At 34.2% G+C, this 19,397-nt stretch overlaps 2 protein-coding genes across 3 annotated transcripts in view; both read left to right on the top strand.

Moving 5' to 3' along the window:
* Nucleotides 1–19,397, top strand: part of LOC126970838 (protein cereblon) — a 272,220-nt gene that overhangs the window by 97,628 nt on the left and 155,195 nt on the right. The gene's annotated exons all lie outside the window — the stretch shown is intronic.
* Nucleotides 1–19,397, top strand: part of LOC126970792 (lutropin-choriogonadotropic hormone receptor) — a 197,520-nt gene that overhangs the window by 121,402 nt on the left and 56,721 nt on the right. For both annotated transcript variants that reach the window (XM_050816891.1, XM_050816890.1), the window contains one exon: nt 8,823–8,894. In XM_050816891.1, coding sequence (XP_050672848.1) covers nt 8,823–8,894 — 72 coding nt within the window. The remainder of the gene's footprint in view (nt 1–8,822; nt 8,895–19,397) is intronic.

Raw genomic sequence — 19,397 nt, 5'->3', positions numbered from 1 at the left:
CGACCGTTTCGAACCCTTTTAATCCCACAATGAAATTGATTTATTAGCTCGTGTTCCCGGGATATATTCGCATGTTCCCGACAGTTCGGATTTAATTCATTATGTTTTATGAGCACTTCACGCCGTTTGAAGGTTATGCTATCCTCTATACATGATACTATGCATTGGACATTGTTATCATTGGTTTAGACATCTGGTGCAAACCGCTGCAATATTTTGGAGATTATCACAGTGATAGCGGTAATGATCTATGAACAGTCCAGTTGATTTTTATACAACATTCAGATTTTATAATGGTATTCATGAACTTTTTTTATGAAAAGAAGGAACGAGACGAGCAGGACATGCAGCTGATGGTAATTGATACGCCCTGCCCATTACAATGCAGTGTCGCTCAGCATTCTTGAAACACCCAAATTTCTGAGTGGCACTACAATTGCGGTCGTCGCCTTGAGACGTAAGATGTTAAGTCTCATTTGCCCAGTCATTTCACTAGCTATTGTGCCCTTCAGACTGAAACACAATAATTTTTAGACATTACTACTTAACGGCAGAAATAGGCACCGTTGTGGTACTCTTATGGGTATATTATACCGGCTAGATTATTCTAGCCGGCATCCTGTGGAAAGAAGCTTCCCACTGGTGAGAGTAGTAATTGAGGGATATAAGTAAAAGAGTAATTGAGGAGTCATTTGACATTATCATGACATATTATTATTTGAATGAATGAAGTACTTTATTGCACTAAAATAGATAAAGTAACAATTTGTTTATAACACTGATGGTAGCACAATTCGGCAACCTTAACGCTATTCAGCGATCTCTTCCAGGTAATGTAAAGGTGTAGGAGATTTTATTTCTATATAATATTATTTATTCATTAGCAGTGAATTTTTTATGGAAGAGGCAGACAAACGAGCATACGGGCAATATTAAATTCAAATCCAATTTTTTTTTCCAAATAGGATTTAAAATCACTTATTGAACACATACAATGTAGAGAACTCACAAGATCGTTATCGACCTTATAAAACATCGAATGAAATTACTATCGATAAAATTGAATCGTATCCCACCTTCATGTCTTTTTCCTACAGTCATAAAAAACAAGTAGGTTGAAATTCGCTTGAACATATTACATTCTATTCTATCCTTCCTAGTGTGGCTTAGTTTTCGAATCGGTGTCCTCCCGCCGAGGCCCCGCTCTCGCCTCTCGCCTACTCACGTCGCGCGTGCGACTCAAGCACATCTCACCTATAACTATGTATGTAATTACAAAAGTACCTTGGCTGACACCGACTCCAATAATAACAATAATTAAAATTAAAATATTATATTTATTATTATTTAAATTGTATAAAAATACGCAATTATTTTTTTATTTTTAGTGCATATTATAAGTATTTTGAAATCATTGTTTTTGAAGTAAGTTGTTTGTTTGTTAATATTTTTTTTATTTTTTTATTTTTAGTGAGTTGTACTTCAGTACACTCACTAATATATGTCTAAATATGTGTAGATCTACAAAATTTTACAATGCAGCAATGACATTCTGCCGCAGATCGCACCTTTACTGTATGATGTTAAGGAGTTCCATTGATCATTATATTCGACTAGCTGACCCGGCAAACGTTGTTTTGCCATATAAAGTATAATTCACGCAATAGTTTTTTAAGTAATAAAATGTTGCCTATATATATATTGTACATCATTTTGTTCTATTGTCAATAGTTTTTGCAGCGCACGCAAAAATAGGTTTTAGATTTTACACCTTGTGTTACAAAATAGCAATTTTATTACGGATCCCTAATTTTGAAAAAAAAAACATAGCCTATAGCCTTCCTCGATAAATGGACTACCCAACACTGAAAGAATCATTCAAATCGGACCAGTAGTACCAGAGATTAGCGCGTTCAAACAAACAAACAAACAAACAAACAAACACTGCAGCTTTATAATATTAGTATAGATTACGAAAGTTACTTGACCATAACTACGTTACGGTAGGTGACACAAATATCCGGGTAGCGTAAAAAAGATTCGGCCGAGTATCGTTAATTTGCTCCTAAGAATTGAAGAGTTCCGTTACTTTGTCATGGATCCCATAATCAGAGCCTCACCAAACTCTCACCAAACCTTTGAAGTATATCCAATAAAATCATTCTATCTAGTATTAGCTAAATGATATCTTTGTTCATCTTAATTAATTATTAATAACAATTTAAATTTTTTATGGGCTTATACATAATTTCGATATATTTTTCTAACTGAAATTATATAGAAGAAGTCACAACATAATAGAAACCATAGCGATGTATCCGTACATGCACTTTTGACGTATTCTATCAGCCCACAGAAAAAGACAAGTTTAATTCTCATCATTATATATTTTTATGACTAATTTCTTGTAGAAATACCAACAATTGAGGTCTTAACGTAATCTGTCTTCTGAGTTGTATTTAGTTTCCGCTTCATTGCATACGAATCTTTGTAATTCGGTTTTCCTTGACAAATGTGAATAAAATCAACCTTTTATGGGCTAATGTGAGCCCATTACGTTCTCCCTAAATACAAGTAAGTTAGCAGATTGAATCCGAACGTAAATCTCGCAACATCGCTTACTAAAGGTAAACAAAGCAATAAATATTCATTGTCTTCAATATAAGCTGCAATCTTTCATATTCCGTGATGGATTCACTCGTAAACTAAATTGTATACATTATCTTCCTTCGAGAATTATGATCTTGTTGATATTAACATTTTGGGTTGATAGTGAGCTCTTTTAATTATGAGTGTGCTTTTAATATACATAAGTTGCTTGATTACTTTTTGTAGAATTATATCGGATTAGTTTTTTGAAGTGATACTTTTTTTAGGCGCATGAGGGTAATATTTTTACGAATGAAACACAAAAGAGCGTCACGAAAATGTGGGACGTTTTTTTTTCAAGAAAAGGGGGAAGTTTTTTTTCAAGGGAGAGAGCGATTGACACCGATTGAGGAAGAGTATTTATTACTCTCGGGCTTCCCTACTAGCCTTGTATCGTGCAAGTTTAGCGCGCGGCTGCTAGTAAGTAGATCATCTTCCCAGAGGGGGCCAACGGGCAAGAGGCTCATTTGATGGGGAGTAGTGAGGCAACCACCCATGGACATCCACAACAACAGGTGACAAGAGTTGGGTTGCTGTAAATAGGTATTTTTGAAGTTATCTTTGAAGCTAATAAAAACGACGAATCAAATATATAGAATAAGTGTGGGGGCTAGTCGGGCGCGGATGACCTTGTTGGACATTCGTTTAACATATTGGGGACGTTTTGAAGAAAGGAAAGGTCCGAAGCACCCGGAACAGGTGAGCATGTATGAAAAGAGTAATGAATGTAGATAAAGCGCGTGAGGTTTTTAAGGATAGAAACAAGTGGCGTTCTGTGCTTCTTCTCTGCCTGCCCGAGGCGAAAAAGACCTGAGTTTATGTATGTATGTATCTATGAAGGTATTATTATTAAATGAAGTATACTTTTGATTTTTTAGGGAACAAGATTTTAAGAACTTAACATCACTGAAACGGTTGGCTCAGTTGGAAGTGGTCTCGGACGGAACGCGAGAGGTCGTGGGTTTGAGTCCCGCATCGTTCATAAATTTTGGTTTCAAATTTTATTTTTTAGGGTTTACTATGTGGTGGAATTCATTTAACGAGCTCACAGCAATGTGATAAAACAGGATCATAGTTTTTAGTTGATAAATCTCACAAGACACAATATATCTATAATATTTGTAAATTCCAAACCAATTTTTTTACAATATTCTAATGTTGTACTGGAATGTACTATTTTGAACTCCTCTACTTTTATCTGTCATTTTAAATAGCCACGATCAGTAATAAATAAGTACATACATTTACCAGTGGGAGGCTCCTTTGCACAGGATGCCGGCTAGATTATGGGTACCACAACGGCGCCTATTTCTGCCGTGAAGCAGTAATGTGTAAGCATTACTGTGTTTCGGTCTGAAGGGCGCCGTAGCTAGTGAAATTAACTGGGGCAAATGAGACTTAACATCTTATGTCTCAAGGTGACGAGCGCAATCGTGGTGCCGCTCCGAATTTTTGAGTTTTTCATGAATCCTGAGCGGCACTGCATTGTAATGGGCAGGGCGTATCAATTACCAACAGATGAACGTCCTGCTCGTCTCGTCCCTTGTTATCATAAAAAAAAACTTTATTAAGTCTTTGCAAAAGTCTATAATCTATTGCTTAAAAAAGGATTGTTTTATAATGTCGCCAAAAAATCACAGTTGTTTTGGTGCCACAGACAATTAAATTTAGGTTAGGTAAGGTGGGTGCATAGAAATATTAAATAGTACTTACTATCTGTACATATAAATAAAATTGGAGTGTCTGTTTGTAATATCGATATTACCGTTTTTTACGACATGTATATGAATATATATACGTTACATACACCAAAATAACATTTTTTACAATTTTTACCTGCCTATTTGTCCCGGCTAATCTCTGAAATGGCTGTACCGATTTTGTAGCTGATGTAATAAGGAGTAAATAAGGCTACGTTCATTTTAGAAATAATCTTTTATTTTAGAAAAATAAAGTAATGTTGCAATGTACAAGAAACGGTCTTACTCTAAAAATAATTTATATGGCAAAACAACGTTTGCCGGGTCAGCTAGTATTACATAAATCGTTAGACTAAACATTTTAATGTTAGCTTAAGAAAAAAACTTGTTAATATAATTTGCAAAGATGCTGCCAGGTATAATTTTCAATTTTCCCGCGTTGGCTGTATGGGTGTACCTTTGCCATTCCTTGAAGAAAAAATGAAACCACTCCCCAGAGATGTATACAATACATTTCCCGCCCATTTAAGCGTCAACTTGAAAACTTGTGCTCTTTGTTTGTTTATTATTAAATCAAATTACCAAGTCGTAGAAAAAATATTGTATGTGACACGTTGTATAACAAAAAACGCTCGTGGTCGTCGTCTTTCATGTTCGCGCCACTTGCGTTTTTTGACCCTCTTTGTACAACTGTTGCATAAAATACAATAATGTGTGTTGGGTGAAGGGTCTGTTAATTCAACATATTAATTCTGATATTTCTACACACCTCGCTATACAAATTATTGTTTAAAAAAATCGGTTATGATTGATAATTACATAAAATAATAATAAAAATCTAACCTTTACGCGACAAGCCAATGTAAGCATTTTCACAGTTTTTATTATATGCGTTTTAATCCTTTCAAAAGTATTTATATAATAAAAGAATAAGTTCATTGAAAAAAATTTTTTTAACAAAAAAAACAACCGACACTATTTCAAAACAATAGCTATATATAATATGCACTAAAAAGTATAAAAATAATTACGTATTTCTATACAATCTAATTAATTAATCTAATTCTAGTTACGATTATTGTCATTTTTTGAATCGGTGTCCTTCCACCGCGACCCGCTCTCGCCTCTCGCCTCCTCACAACTCAAGCTCATCTCACTTATAACTATGTATGTAGTTACAAACCTATCCTGGATGACACTGAATTACGACTAATTAACGGAACCACACGGGACGCACCAGTTTTCAAATAAAAAAAGAATTATCAAAATCAGTTCACCCATTCGAAAGTGTTGAGGTTACAAACATAAAAAACAAAATAATACCTACGAATTCAGAATCTCCTCCTTTTTTTAGTCGGTTAAAAATACGGCGAAATCTACTCGAATACATTTCTTAGCATAGAAATAGAGCCAAACTCGTGCTTAGCCCCTTTATTATCATCGCTACATACAATCCAGTTGTTACTAGAGTTCGGTCATTAGACCTCAATAAATCTCAAGCATTGTTATTTCCTTGTCGTCGTGTACCAGAGTAAGTAATTGTTTAAGAGATCTCGTATGTATGCACCCCTTTATAGCTGAACATTATCTTAATTGAACCATCCAATCCTACCTACATGGGGGACAGAGATGCGGCTTATTGATACAGAGATTCTGTTCCTTTGTGTCCTGTAGGGTGACCATGTTTACGAAACAATGTTTTTTGATTATTCACAACACTTGAATCTTTTTGTGAAAAATATGAAACGCCACCTTTATTTTGAGCACCAAATTTAATTGGATTGATTACCTTTTATATCAATGACGTTATATACATATAGGTAAATGACGTCATTTAAAAATGTAGCCTAAATATGGAACATGCCACATATTACACCATAACAAGCTTCCACTGCTATACATTGCTGTGTTTACTCCAGTTATTCAAAATATTATTGGTGAAATGCAGCAATGTAAAACATTTATTCAGTACAGGTTACATAAATTGAATTTAGAATCTAATTCGAACAGTGACAGTTGACACACGATAAAAGAGAAAAGTGTGCTTACATTATCTATAGGCACACTTTTGCCGTCCTGCTATCAGACTGCGAATATGTCTTTATAGTGTATAGAACGTCATTGTTTTATATCAAAAACCTGCCCTAAAAAGATGAGAAGAAATTCTCCGAATCTGGTAGGGACAGTAGCTCCTTCGGGTTTTAACTCTTCCAATACCAAAGGAAAACCAGACTCTTAGGTTATAGCGAAAAATGGTATTTTCTAATTTTAAATCCTTTAGGGTGAAGCAATAAAAGGCCCTAAATATATTAAGACCAATCTTTACATAATATGAATATATTACACAAACAGATTGTTGATTCCATGGGCTGATCACTGTTCACTAAAGCACGATATATCCATGAGTTCATAGCTATCTTACTACGAATATTACTATGGGACGAGCACAACCTAGTTGTATAAATAACAACCTTATGTACTAATCAGATAAATTATTATAGAAAGTTTATTGAAGTAGGCGATAGTTTGCGGAAATCCATAATTATCCAAATGTATTCAGTTTTCTTGAGTGTCAATTCCGCCAATATTCGTCCTCCAATTGAAAAATCTGCTTATATAGTTAGAACAACATTAATGAATTCTACGTGAGCGTTGTCGAGGAATGCGATTCAATTGACGACCTGAATAGCCGAGTGGTTAGCGATCCTACCTACTAAGCTAGAGGTCCCGGGTTCGAATCCTGGTAGGTGCAAGCATTTATATAATGAATATGGATGTTTCTTTCCGAGTCATGGATGTTTATATGTATGTTTAAGTATGTATATTGTATTAAATGTATCGTTGTCTTGTAACCCATAACACAGGCCTAATTTGGGGCAAGATAAAAAAAAATAAAAAAAGTGTTAATATTATAGTGTGTCAATATAAATAAATAAAAAAATAAATAAATTAAAGTAAATATTTTATGAATAATATATAATGCACATAATTTGCTTAAATTATGGTCACTCTAGGCCGACCCAATCTTTATAAAAAAGATAATGTTACAAACGATGTACCTATGAGTATGTATTGTTGTAATGTTATTCTATTTGATAACAAGCTGTAGGGATTTGTCCTTTATGAAGCTGTAAAATACTTTGTTTTTGTTCTAAGGCCTAGTCCACATGAAGAAAACAAGGACGTACTCACTCAAACACTATTTATGATCTCTCATTATCATTCTTTAGTCGTCGTCAGTATATGTGGACCCGGGTTATAGGAATTTGTGATTTAACGAGCAGATCCACCTAATGCTACGCGAAATCATTTGCCCATAACAGTAACTATCAATTTGTTATCACAAAATCACTAAACGACTTAAATAAGATAATTTATTTAAAAATATTTTCAACGTTTGATTTTTTTGAGTAAATATAACTTAGTATTATAGAAGCAAACTTTACAAATTGTGTACATAACTAAATAGGTATCTACCACGACCCCGATAGCGTCACACTTCGCCCGTCCCGCTGACCCCACATCCACACCGTAACCCGTATCTTACAAACCATAAGAAGAATACAAGTTTCTCTTTAACGGCCGTTCCCAATATACTATATACAGATAGAGATAAATTACTACCTTCTACTGTCACTAATTAGCTGTAAATAATCTGAAGCTGTCCCAATATACCCGATAAGTCATTCTTATCGCCTTATATTGGGACGCGTGAATTGCAATTTCCGTACAAACTTGCTTGTAAGCTATACGTCATCCCATTGACAGACAGCGTGTACGGATAAGGTGAGTTGCCGTCGATAAGTTTATTGGGACAGAAAAGTCAACGATAGTTACGATTTTTATCTCAGGTAAGAGATAGACTGAATATTGGGAACGGCCGTAAAACAAGTCTCTTTTACTAAAATAAAGTAGGTTTACTCAAAAGACAACACTTGTCCTACTATCTCTAACAAGACTATCAACGGGATCAAGGGCGCTACCGTGGCAGGTGATCACGTAAACAAATAAGCAACACGATTAACATTCAATTATTATTCTTATTTCGGAAATAGGTTTAGGAAGGCAGTAAATTCCACCTTCGCACGACACGCCACAAGTTAGGATATCATCCCCACCATCTGGATGTGTGGCGGTCCTCAACAGTGCGGTTTTCAAGGAGCTCTCTTCCACGTACTACAAAGCTGTGGAATGAACTTCCTTGTGCGGTGTTTCCGGGACGATACGACATGGGTACCTTCAAAAAAAGCACGTACACCTTCCTTAAAGGCCGGCAACGCTCCTGTGATTCCTCTGGTGTTGCAAGAGATTGTGGGCGGGGGTTATCAATTAACAACAGGTGACCCAGCTCGTTTGTCCTCCTATTCCATAAAAAAAAACCATCTAGTGATGATTTTAATAAGTTATTGCAAATTACAAATCTTTTATATAGTTTCGCTAATATAACATTGTTAATTTGTAATTTGTTTGCAGGGTACTGAAGCGGAATCGAATCACGTACATTGAAAAGAACGCATTCGTGAATACTCCGGCGCTGCGAGTCTTGTAAGTATTGTATATCTAATATATAAAATTCTCATGTCGCGGTGTTTGTAGTTAAACTCCTTCGAAACGGCTTGACCGATTCTCATGAAATTTTGAGTGCATATTGGGTAGGTCTGAGAATCGGACATCTATTTTTCATCCCCCTAATTGTTAAGGGTGGTCCACGCCAATTTTATTTTAAATATTTTTGACATTTTTTTTTAAATTTGTTTGATTATGAGTCAGCTTTAAAAATACATACAACTTCAAATTTTCACCCATCTACGATCAACAGTTACTTTTGTACCGCAATTTTAATATCGGCAATACAACGTTTGCTGGGTCAGCTAGTTATAATATACTATCGACCAAATTGAATCGTTTCCCACCTTAATGTCATTTTCCTACAGTCATACGGCCGTTTTCAATAAATTATCTTCAGTAACGGATAGACTGCTATCCCCGTTTAATGGTAAAGTCTTATCTAACCATGGTTTCGTTTCACAATCAAGGACAAGTGCTATCTAAATTGAAACCAATAACTTGAAAGTTTAATTGAAATGCAAGTAAGAACAATCAGTATGTGAGGTCTATCTGTAGTAGACAATCCATCCTCCTAACGACAGATAGACAACTTCGGTACAAGATGCTACCTTGAAATTAGGTTAGGTTATTGAAAAGTAAGTAAGCATAAAAAGATAGATTTGTCTACCTCTAGTAAGTAGAACTAAGGATAGATAGGTTAGTAAAAACGGCCGATAATCAAAAACTTAAAGCCAGTTGCAGAAAGCATATTAAAAGTTTTGTTAATTTAAATCACATGCTACTTTAAAGATGGGGCGATTTATTGGGCGATGTATATGCTTCTACAATGTGATCCCAGAAAATGTTTAAAACAAATGTGTTACGAAATTTAAAAGAATTGTTAAAAAACGTTGGTATGGGGAAGGTTACTATAGCATAAACGATATTAACGTTTATTGTACGATATCACATTGTAATCCATATTTTTATATAAAAAAAGCCCGCTGAGTTTCTTGTGCCCGTTCTTCTCAGGTCTGAGGCAGTCTTTTTTGAATGGGTGGTAGTTGTTGACTTTCAATAGGTGATATTGAATCCTATTTTGAATAAAAATATTCGAATTTGTTGCTTTCTGCAACTGGCGGTTAGTATACTACTGTAATAGACAAACACTCTCGTCACTTTCATCGTGTGTTTTATAGATGTGTTAGTGAGTTAGTGAAGTTTTTAGTTTTTTGCTTTTGGTCAACATAAAATATTGATAAACGGCGTCCTATTCACGTATACAATATTTTATTTTCTAACAATTTTTTTAATAAATATAATCTTTAGAAAATAGAGTATTTACTGCGTATAAAAAAAATATAATATTTAGTATTTTAGTGCATATGTTTCACGAAAATAAACATCACGAAAGTAGTATTGAAGAAAGTATTTACCTGTGAAATGTTTGTTTAGTTGGATTGTTTCTATATGTAACGACACAATCTAATACAGAACATACATACATGTAATCACGCCTCTTTCCCGTAGGTAGAGACCACTTCTTTCCTCTTGCTTACGTCCACTTTCATTATTCACTTCATACATGCTCTTCGGTATAAGGTACTCTTGAACTGGCCTTTTTTCAAGAAGCCCCTGATTTGGTCTCGAAACGTCCGCCTAGGTCTATCTGGGATTCGCGTTGGCGAACTAACCAGTTGTGACAGACCATTTGCTAAGGCGAAGTCGTGAACAAATCTCTCTGATGATCGGTTGTACGTGAGACTTTCCATTCAGCGTGGTGGGCGTTAAAATCGCCAAGCAACACGATCTCTGCAGTGGGGATCTGTTCGAATACGGAATCTGTAGCCATTTGGATGTGCTCGAGGAGCCGGTCAGTCTTCGCGTTACCGCTATGGGACCTATACAGGCATGCGTAGATTCGCGGATAGTCATCTCAGTCTACACGCAGCCATATGATTCATAGGTCCTGTCCTTCAAGGAAACTCAGGCGACGAGAACAGATATCCTCGCCGGTTTTAAGTGGGAGAGTGGTATTTCTCCGGGCGTGCCGGCCTAATTCGGTTGTGTCCGTTAAGACCCAACATGGCACTACCATTCACGAAATTTATTTATAAATAACGCGTAAACAGCGAATGGGACTTTATTATAAAAGTGTATACATTTACCCTTAAAACTATTTTGTATCTTATGAAGCCTACAAGAATTGTTTACACACAATCCCTTATTTCTCATGTTATAAATCTTCGTAATAAAATTCTGTTCTGTAAAATGCTCTTGTCGTAACGCTACCTTGTACGAAACCCGAAGCTTTAGTGTCGGCTAATTAAAATAATTTCCAAGCGTAAATCACGCAACCAAGTCGCCCCTCTTTAACGTTGGGCTTATCGTGAAACAGCACAGTTCGTTTAATGCGACCCACGAACGATGCGATACTTGTGGAAAAATAAACATGATAAATGACCTGGGATTCGGGGTTTTCAATTTAGATATTTCGCTTGAGACAACTTTTTGTATTTGATAACGTCTTATGTTGACATATTTATGAGTCTGCATCGAGAGACTGTTGGGCTTCGAATTGAACTTAACAAAACTATATTCTAAATCATTATATTGTAAAGAAAACTATTTTATTGCCAGCTATTGTCGAAAATAATCTGTTCTGAGTCATTCTGAGTTTGTAAAATGTAATAAAATTTTAGCTGTCGAACTATTTCGGTTAATGACGGCCGCTAACAGACTGACGAAATGTCGGTCCATTGTTTTACAAATATTGTAATATATTCAAAACATTGGGAAAGTAAACAACAAGATATATTTAGTACAGTTGAATAAATCCAAATACACTGTAAATAAATAAACTTGACTATTCGAATATTATAATATTAACAATGACGAAAATATCTCTCTTCTCGAATTCTTCGCGAGTACAATAAGTTGAACGATACTAATTCAGAGCTTGATATATTCGGTAGTGAGCTGGTCAGGTTTAAAGAAAGTTTTGTTAAGCACTTAGCAGGTCCTCAATCTACATAATTCAAATATGTAGTTTTTCAATTAATAGGTAAAATTTATAATTTGTACTTTTATTTCTTGTTTTGTTTTTTTATTTATCAAAAGGAATTTCATTTCAATTTCCGAAACATGGATGTATATAAGTATTTACATATGTTTAAGTATATATATATTTTATTATTTAATAATAATAATAATATATCGTTGTCTTGTACTAATAGTACAGGCTATGCCTAGTTTGGGGCAAGATAATTTGTGTAAGAGTGTGTCAATATCATTATTATTATTAATTAGGGAGTATCTTTTGTAATTTTTATGTTCACCATAATTGTCATATATTTTAGCACAACAAATTGTTACTTAAGATATAGAAAACTGTATTGTATGATGTGGAGAACTTAAATGAATAAATAAATAAAAAGGTAAATTAAATACTTTAAATTTAACAACACGAAGTAGAGTTTTTGATGACAGCATCATCCAAAAGTGGTGTCCGATTAGGAGCATGGCGCGTAAACCAGCCATCGCTGTCCTACACCATATTTAGGGAAGGGAACGACCCGACCCACGAATCCACCACAAGTTATGACTTTAAAGCAAGCGTGAGAACCCTACCTCCCTAAATTTTTTACTTACTATAAAAAGTTGACAATTTTGTTTAAATTTGTATATAATATTTTAAAATAGAGTTTTACTAAATATAATTGAAAGTTCGAATCCCTTAGAGCAGTTCAAACCCAAGCTTTAATCGTCACTAAATGATTTTTTACACTGTCATATGATTTTTCTTTAAATTTTCGTTTATATAGGCTTTGATTTTGTTGAGAGACATATCAATTATATTCAGAAAGCTATAAAATCGAACGGTATAATTGTCAATAAATGACAAATCATTTACTGAGCCTAGAAGTAGGCGTTAACAGTAATTGTCTCTGGTATTAATATTATGTCTTTCATTTTTTCTATATTCTTTAATTAATAGAAATTTATTGGAAACATACAAAATTTTCATACAACTGTCTTATTTATAAAATCTTTAAATTTTGATATGAGCGACTCTCTTATTCCCATACTACAGAATATAAACTAAACATTATTTTTCTCAATCCATAAAATTTTCCCCTGCGATCTGTTTTTTCACTAGCTTTTGAACGGATTTGCAAGCTTTTTCGGGCCTGTCATCCAAGCGTTGCACCTCTAGAATCACCGCGCTCCTGTTTTTGGTATTTTTCTCTTTTACTTTAGGCTTTAATGGGCCTAGCGGCAGCTCCAACTTCTGAAACTAATAAAGTTTAATTGTCGTCGGGTAATCTAGTTCGAACAAAGCTAGCCGGTGTAATATTCTCTTTATCATTAACGATCGCAATCGGCACCTCAATCTGTGTTGTTAAAACAGACTCCCACGCATCGCGCCAGCACCACTCAATGATAGCATTATCTGTTCCGACAATGTAGATCAAGGCTTGTTCGGTTAAATTATAGAAAAAAAAGCTCACCTGACATATGTAGTTTCTTTATAATAAAATTCCTGCTTTTAACCGACTTCAAAAAAAGAGGAGGTTCTCAATTCGTCGGTTTTTTTTTTGTTACCTCAAAACTTTCGACTGGGTGAACCAATTTTGATAATTCATTTTTTATTTGAAAGCCGGTGCTTCCCGAGTAGTCCCATTGTAACTTGGTCCAGATCTGACAGTGGAATCCATGAGAAAACCATAAAAGTCTTAAATTTTGCTATACATACGTATAGCAATGGATGATAAATTTACGAATAACTCAATATCGCGCCAACCGATTTCGATGATTCTTTTTTTATTGGGAAGCAAATACTTCAAAGATAGCTTCTGGTGAGAGTATGTTTAGGTTCTGATTACGGAATCCATGACAAAGTTATTATTACATTAGTATATTTACACATATTTAGACAAATTGTCAGTTAGTGTACTTCAAATTCACTAAAAATCATAAAATAAAAATTTTAACAAAAAAAGAATCGCCCTTAAAAAACACTATTCCAAAACAATAGATATAATAATTATGCACTAAAAAGTATAAAAATAAGTGCGTATTTTTATACAATCTAATTAATTAACCTTATTCTAGTTACGATTATTGTAATTTTTGGAGTCAAAATTAAGAAAACAAAAATGTATTTTTGGTTTATCCATATATTGGCTCAATATATGAATAATTCATACAGGTCTCTAGCATCATAAATAGCAACAATTTATAGAGCTAGACCGAAGAGTAATTATAACAAGGAAAAATTGTGGGCTCATAAATAAACTGTTAATAAAATAAAAATAAAAACAAGATAAAACAAAACAAAAACCATGCTATCAGAATCTCTTGAATACGCTTTAAAGAAAAAATGGTAGTGGACTGGACATGTCTGCAGAACAAAAACAAAAAACTCCGAAAGTAACAAGATGGAAGTGCCGATAGGGAATAGACTAGTTGACGAAAGGCATAAAAAGGCATAAAAGGCATTTATTTTCTCAAAATTGATTAATTTAGAATTCTTTTTGATGTCATTTCTTATACTACTAGATACTACTACCGCTGAAGATGATTTTAATAAGTGGAGCATGACAATGACCATCAAGTGGAGGTCTTATACGTCCCATCACGCCACATCAAAAATATCCTTTAAATCAAGAAATTAAATAAAATCTTTCTTTAAAAATAGCAACAACAATTCCTTTAAGTCCATCGCAGCACTACCTACCGAATCTGCTTCAAAATCTAAGCCTTCCAGGGATCCCCTCAAATATCGATACAGATTAATTGCGTGTGGTTTAGCTGACTAAAAGAATATAAGTGACCAACCTACAGAAGAATTATATTTTCAGGATGTCCAACGATTATCGTGGACATCGTCGTGGTCGTGGTCATGCTACACTGAGAACTGAGAAAATGAGAATGCTAGAGATAGAACTTTTAATTTATAACTTTATTTTATAACTGAAAGAAGTAAGTAACTTTTATATTTAAAAATATGTAAGACTGCATTCAAAGATTATTAAAAACCATCTACCTAACTGGGACCCAAGCCGAACGATCGGAATATCAGTTACTTGATGAATTTTCCTAATGGTAAAAGCGGGGATGCTAAATCTATTAGCCAAATTAGAAATATTAGGGTTCCACAGGAGCCCTACGTCTATAGTAATACCAAAAAAACAATAGCGGCTACAAACTCCACGCTTCTTGAATCTAGCATAACTTCGCTATCAGTGTTCTTTATTCGGAGTAGTTTAAATCAAATTTAAAATAATATTTAATGTTTTTTGGAAGATTATTGCTGGTAAACCAACTAAGAACCTTCAACAATAACTTATTTATTTGATTTATATTTATTTTCTGATTGAATTAATTCATTTTAAATGTGATAGACGTATCATCAGCAAACAGATAAATGCAGTTCGTTAATATTAATTAAAAATATAAAAGGACCAAGTATTGAACCCTGTGGCACACCCAATTTTTTACAAGGATTTAAAAACATCAATGCCAACATTGCGAGATAGCTTTTGTTATAAAAAGTCACGGAGTATGCTTTTATTTAAAAAAAATTGTAAATCGCCCGATATATAATAATAAAACCGATTGTGAACTAAATCTTATTAAAGATTGCAGTAGAGGCGAAATAGGGGGCAACTACTTGTAATGCCATAAGTTATACTGCTCCGGAATCGTCAAGCATTCTGGTATCTCGGTCAATAAAGGCTGTAATGATCTAGTCAATTATAACATCAGCTCGTCGTTACACGTCCATAATATTCATTGTCAGCGCCAGTTTAATGATGTGGAGCTTTACTGCGCAAACATCTGCTGGCTGCTGCTAACGACATAAGGCATGAAACACACTATTGCACGATTAAATTATTATTCTGATTAAAATAATATAGACGTAGATAGACCTCACGCGTACTCAAATTACAATTTTGTCGCGATGTTGTTTTATGAAAAGGAACGAGATGAGCAGGACGTTCAGCTGATGGTAATTAATACGCCCTGCCCATTACAATGCAGTGCCGCTCAGGATTCTTTAAATGCCCCAAAAATTCTGAGCGGGACTACAATTGCGCTTGTCACAAGTCTCATTTGCTCAGTAATTTCACTAGCTACGGCGCCCTTCAGACCAACACACAATAATGTTTACTCACACACATAATCTCTCCGACATCCTGTGCAAATCACATCAACAGATGCATGATAATTCACAATATAGAAATCTAAATATAAAATCTAAATAATTCACAGATAACTGGTGGTCTACCAGTAAAATAAAGCATTAAACTGTGTGATATAAATATTAACTACAATTACTACTTACTTAATACGAAATCGTCTTAATAATTAAGGTTATTGTTCATCAAACACTTATATGTTCCGGCATAGATTATTGTATCGTGCCAATGAACCGTAAACCATTCAAACGACGGGCCGTTAATGAATCTCGGCTATTAGCCGAATACACACTGTATTAGCCAAACAAAACAATGATATATCACTTTACATCATCTCACACGTATTGTGTGTTGTACAGACTTCGTGCTTACATATAGCTCTGATAAATTATGTTGACAAGTAACAACAACGATATAATGTGTGCTTTTGTTTCATTGGCACATGATGAATTGTGTATAGAGTAAACAGTGACAATAGTATTCACGACAATGCTACTACAGCTGTCTTATTTAAGATATTACACGTAATATTTGGGAATTTCAGCGTGCCAAACATTTCAGATATATACACTAATACTAGTTAAGTATTGTCCTATTCTTTTTTTATTGAATAGGAGGACAAACGAGCGTACGGGTCACCTGGTGTTAAGTGATCACACCAGATGAATGACAGGAGCGTTGCCAGCCTTTAAGGAAGATGTACGCGCTTTTTTTGAAGGTACCCATGTCGTATCTCCCGGATAAACCGCAAAACGAAGCTCATTCCACAGCTTTGCACGTGGAAGAAAGCTCCTTGAAAACCGCACTGTGAAGGACTGCCACACATCCAGATGGTGGCGATGATATCCTTACTTGTGGCGTGTCGTGCGAAGATGGAATTCGACGGTAGCAATCAGCTTAAACAGCTCTTCAGAACACTACCCGTGATAAATGCGGTAGAAGACACACAATGAAGCGACGTCTCTACGCAACGCCAAGTTATTCTGGGCCAGAATTTGGTGAGTCAACATCTCCTGATCATGAATCGAAATGAAAATCCTCGTGAAATGAAATGAATTTATTTTGCTTTGGAGTAGGGGTATTTCCAGATCTTAAATATCACAATCACAATCCAGCTTATATTAAAAGCATGCAAAAACTTAACACTTATTTAAATATTCATTAATACTTTAAAAATTATTTTCAAGCAGACATTTAAATTATCTTAGCATAAACATTTTATTTGACAGTATTTTCAAGTCCTCGGGCAATTTGTTACATAATTTTTTACACATTTTTTATTTATTTTATTTATTTATCGAAATACATATTTTACAAAATGTGAACAAATAAGATACATTGTAAAAACCACAGAGGTTTGTCCTCAATGCATTATCTTAGTTTACGCCTTATTTGAGTTTTTTACAAAATAAATATAATCTAAACATTAAATTCTATACCTACAAACAATTTCAAATCAGATCAAGTCATTTAATTGCATAGATTGAGTGGGTACATTGGTGTTACATTATAATCATAGGTGCTAACAATCTGCCCGGTAGGCATGCAAAAATAATATTTTACAATTCTTACTCTAAGTTTACCGTGAAAAACATACAACATAAAAACCAAATTATTCATAAAAGTCTATCCACCATAATATTATAAAAAATAAAATAATAAAAATAATATTTTTTTTAATATCTATAGAAAGTAACAATTGGCTACAAGTACATTAATTAAATACTAATACCTACAAGAAATCAACTACAGATAATATGTACCTTACCAATATTTATTTCAATACGAAGCAACCAAAAATCAGATATTTCAAACATTTCCCAGGCATCCCATAACCATCTTATTAATTACAAATGCGATCAAAGATTACCTAGGAATTATTCCTTTAATTTTTGTTTAATATTTTTATGGGTCACTGCATTGGACAGAGATGAGGGTAGTTGATTAATTAGGCGAGGAACAATATAGTTTGTTGTTCTCTCACATGTTATGGCTGTTTTTAAGAAAGTGTTGTTTTAGGACAATGTTTCAAAACTAGTATATGCGGCTGCCTTGTTGCTGTAGCATTCACCTCAACAGCTGACGTGAATAGATATCTGTGGTTACGCACAAATATACAAGCCTCGAAATTGTACAAACATGGTATATTTAGCAGATTATGTTTTTTTTAATACCGTTTTGCAAGAGTGCCGTGGCCGTAGGTGTGACCTACTATTGCACGTAAGCATTTTTTTTTGGGCAACAAAACTCGCTGAACGTGTAGGGGCGAAACACATGTCGAATTGATTGAACACGAATCTTAGCAGAATTTACACTCAAGAAGGCTCACAACATTTGTATAATTATGGATTTCCGCAGAATAACGCCTAATTCAATGAATTAAATATCACCTTAATATTCAGGTGGAAATTTTTTGAAACTATACTTCTTTATGCGCGTTATTATAAAATGATGAAAGTGCAATTTTAAGATGCGCGCGCATCACTATAACACAATAGTAACAGTGTGAAGTTGGTTACTAAAATTTTCTGACGTTTCGCAAACGTTCGTTCGTTATTTTTTTTTTTTTGGTTTCTTCGTCCATTATTAGGATAGGCAAAGGGCTCTAGCCCGTACAGCCGTATTCGTTATTTAATAATTAATTGTAAAAGCCATCGTTGCAAGATTTTAACAATATTATTATTTCTACAAATGTTGAATAGCAAGAGGAATAATTAATTTCAAGGGTTTCTGCTTTGTTAGGCCAAAGAAGTATAACTTCTTGCGTGCATACATAAGTACACACACACTTTTTTATTTTGAGCGTTATTGTCATCCCTAATTCGTAATTAAGTACGCTTAATTGTGAGTAAGAGCGTGCACGATATACAAAGGGTCCTACTTCATCACCACATGCAAGATCTTCGATCTTTTCAAGCCCTCGCAATATCCATGTTTCAACAGCATTCAGAAATTTGTCTTTCCCATTAACGTTTGCCTATCTTGTGGTTTTTGTGTTATTATTTTTCTTTATATTTTGCTCATTTTGTCCACTGCAGTTCTTGTAATATCTTTCTAAAATAATCTTATGATAAGATTGATAGAAATGGTGGTCAAACACCAAATAGGAGCAGTTATCCAAGAAAACAATGTATAATATTGAAAAAAGGCTAAGAAAACACAGGTTTAACACATACTTATTAATTTAACAAACTTACAAAAGATTCATTCATTTGATCACAAATACACACTGACTCACACATACTTCATTATACCTCTTACACCTTACTTATCACTAACAATTCACCCAACATAT

This window comes from Leptidea sinapis, chromosome 22, assembly GCF_905404315.1.
Source record: "Leptidea sinapis chromosome 22, ilLepSina1.1, whole genome shotgun sequence".
In the NCBI taxonomy this organism is placed as follows: domain Eukaryota; kingdom Metazoa; phylum Arthropoda; class Insecta; order Lepidoptera; family Pieridae; genus Leptidea; species Leptidea sinapis.
This window is presented reverse-complemented; position numbering and strand designations above follow the sequence as displayed.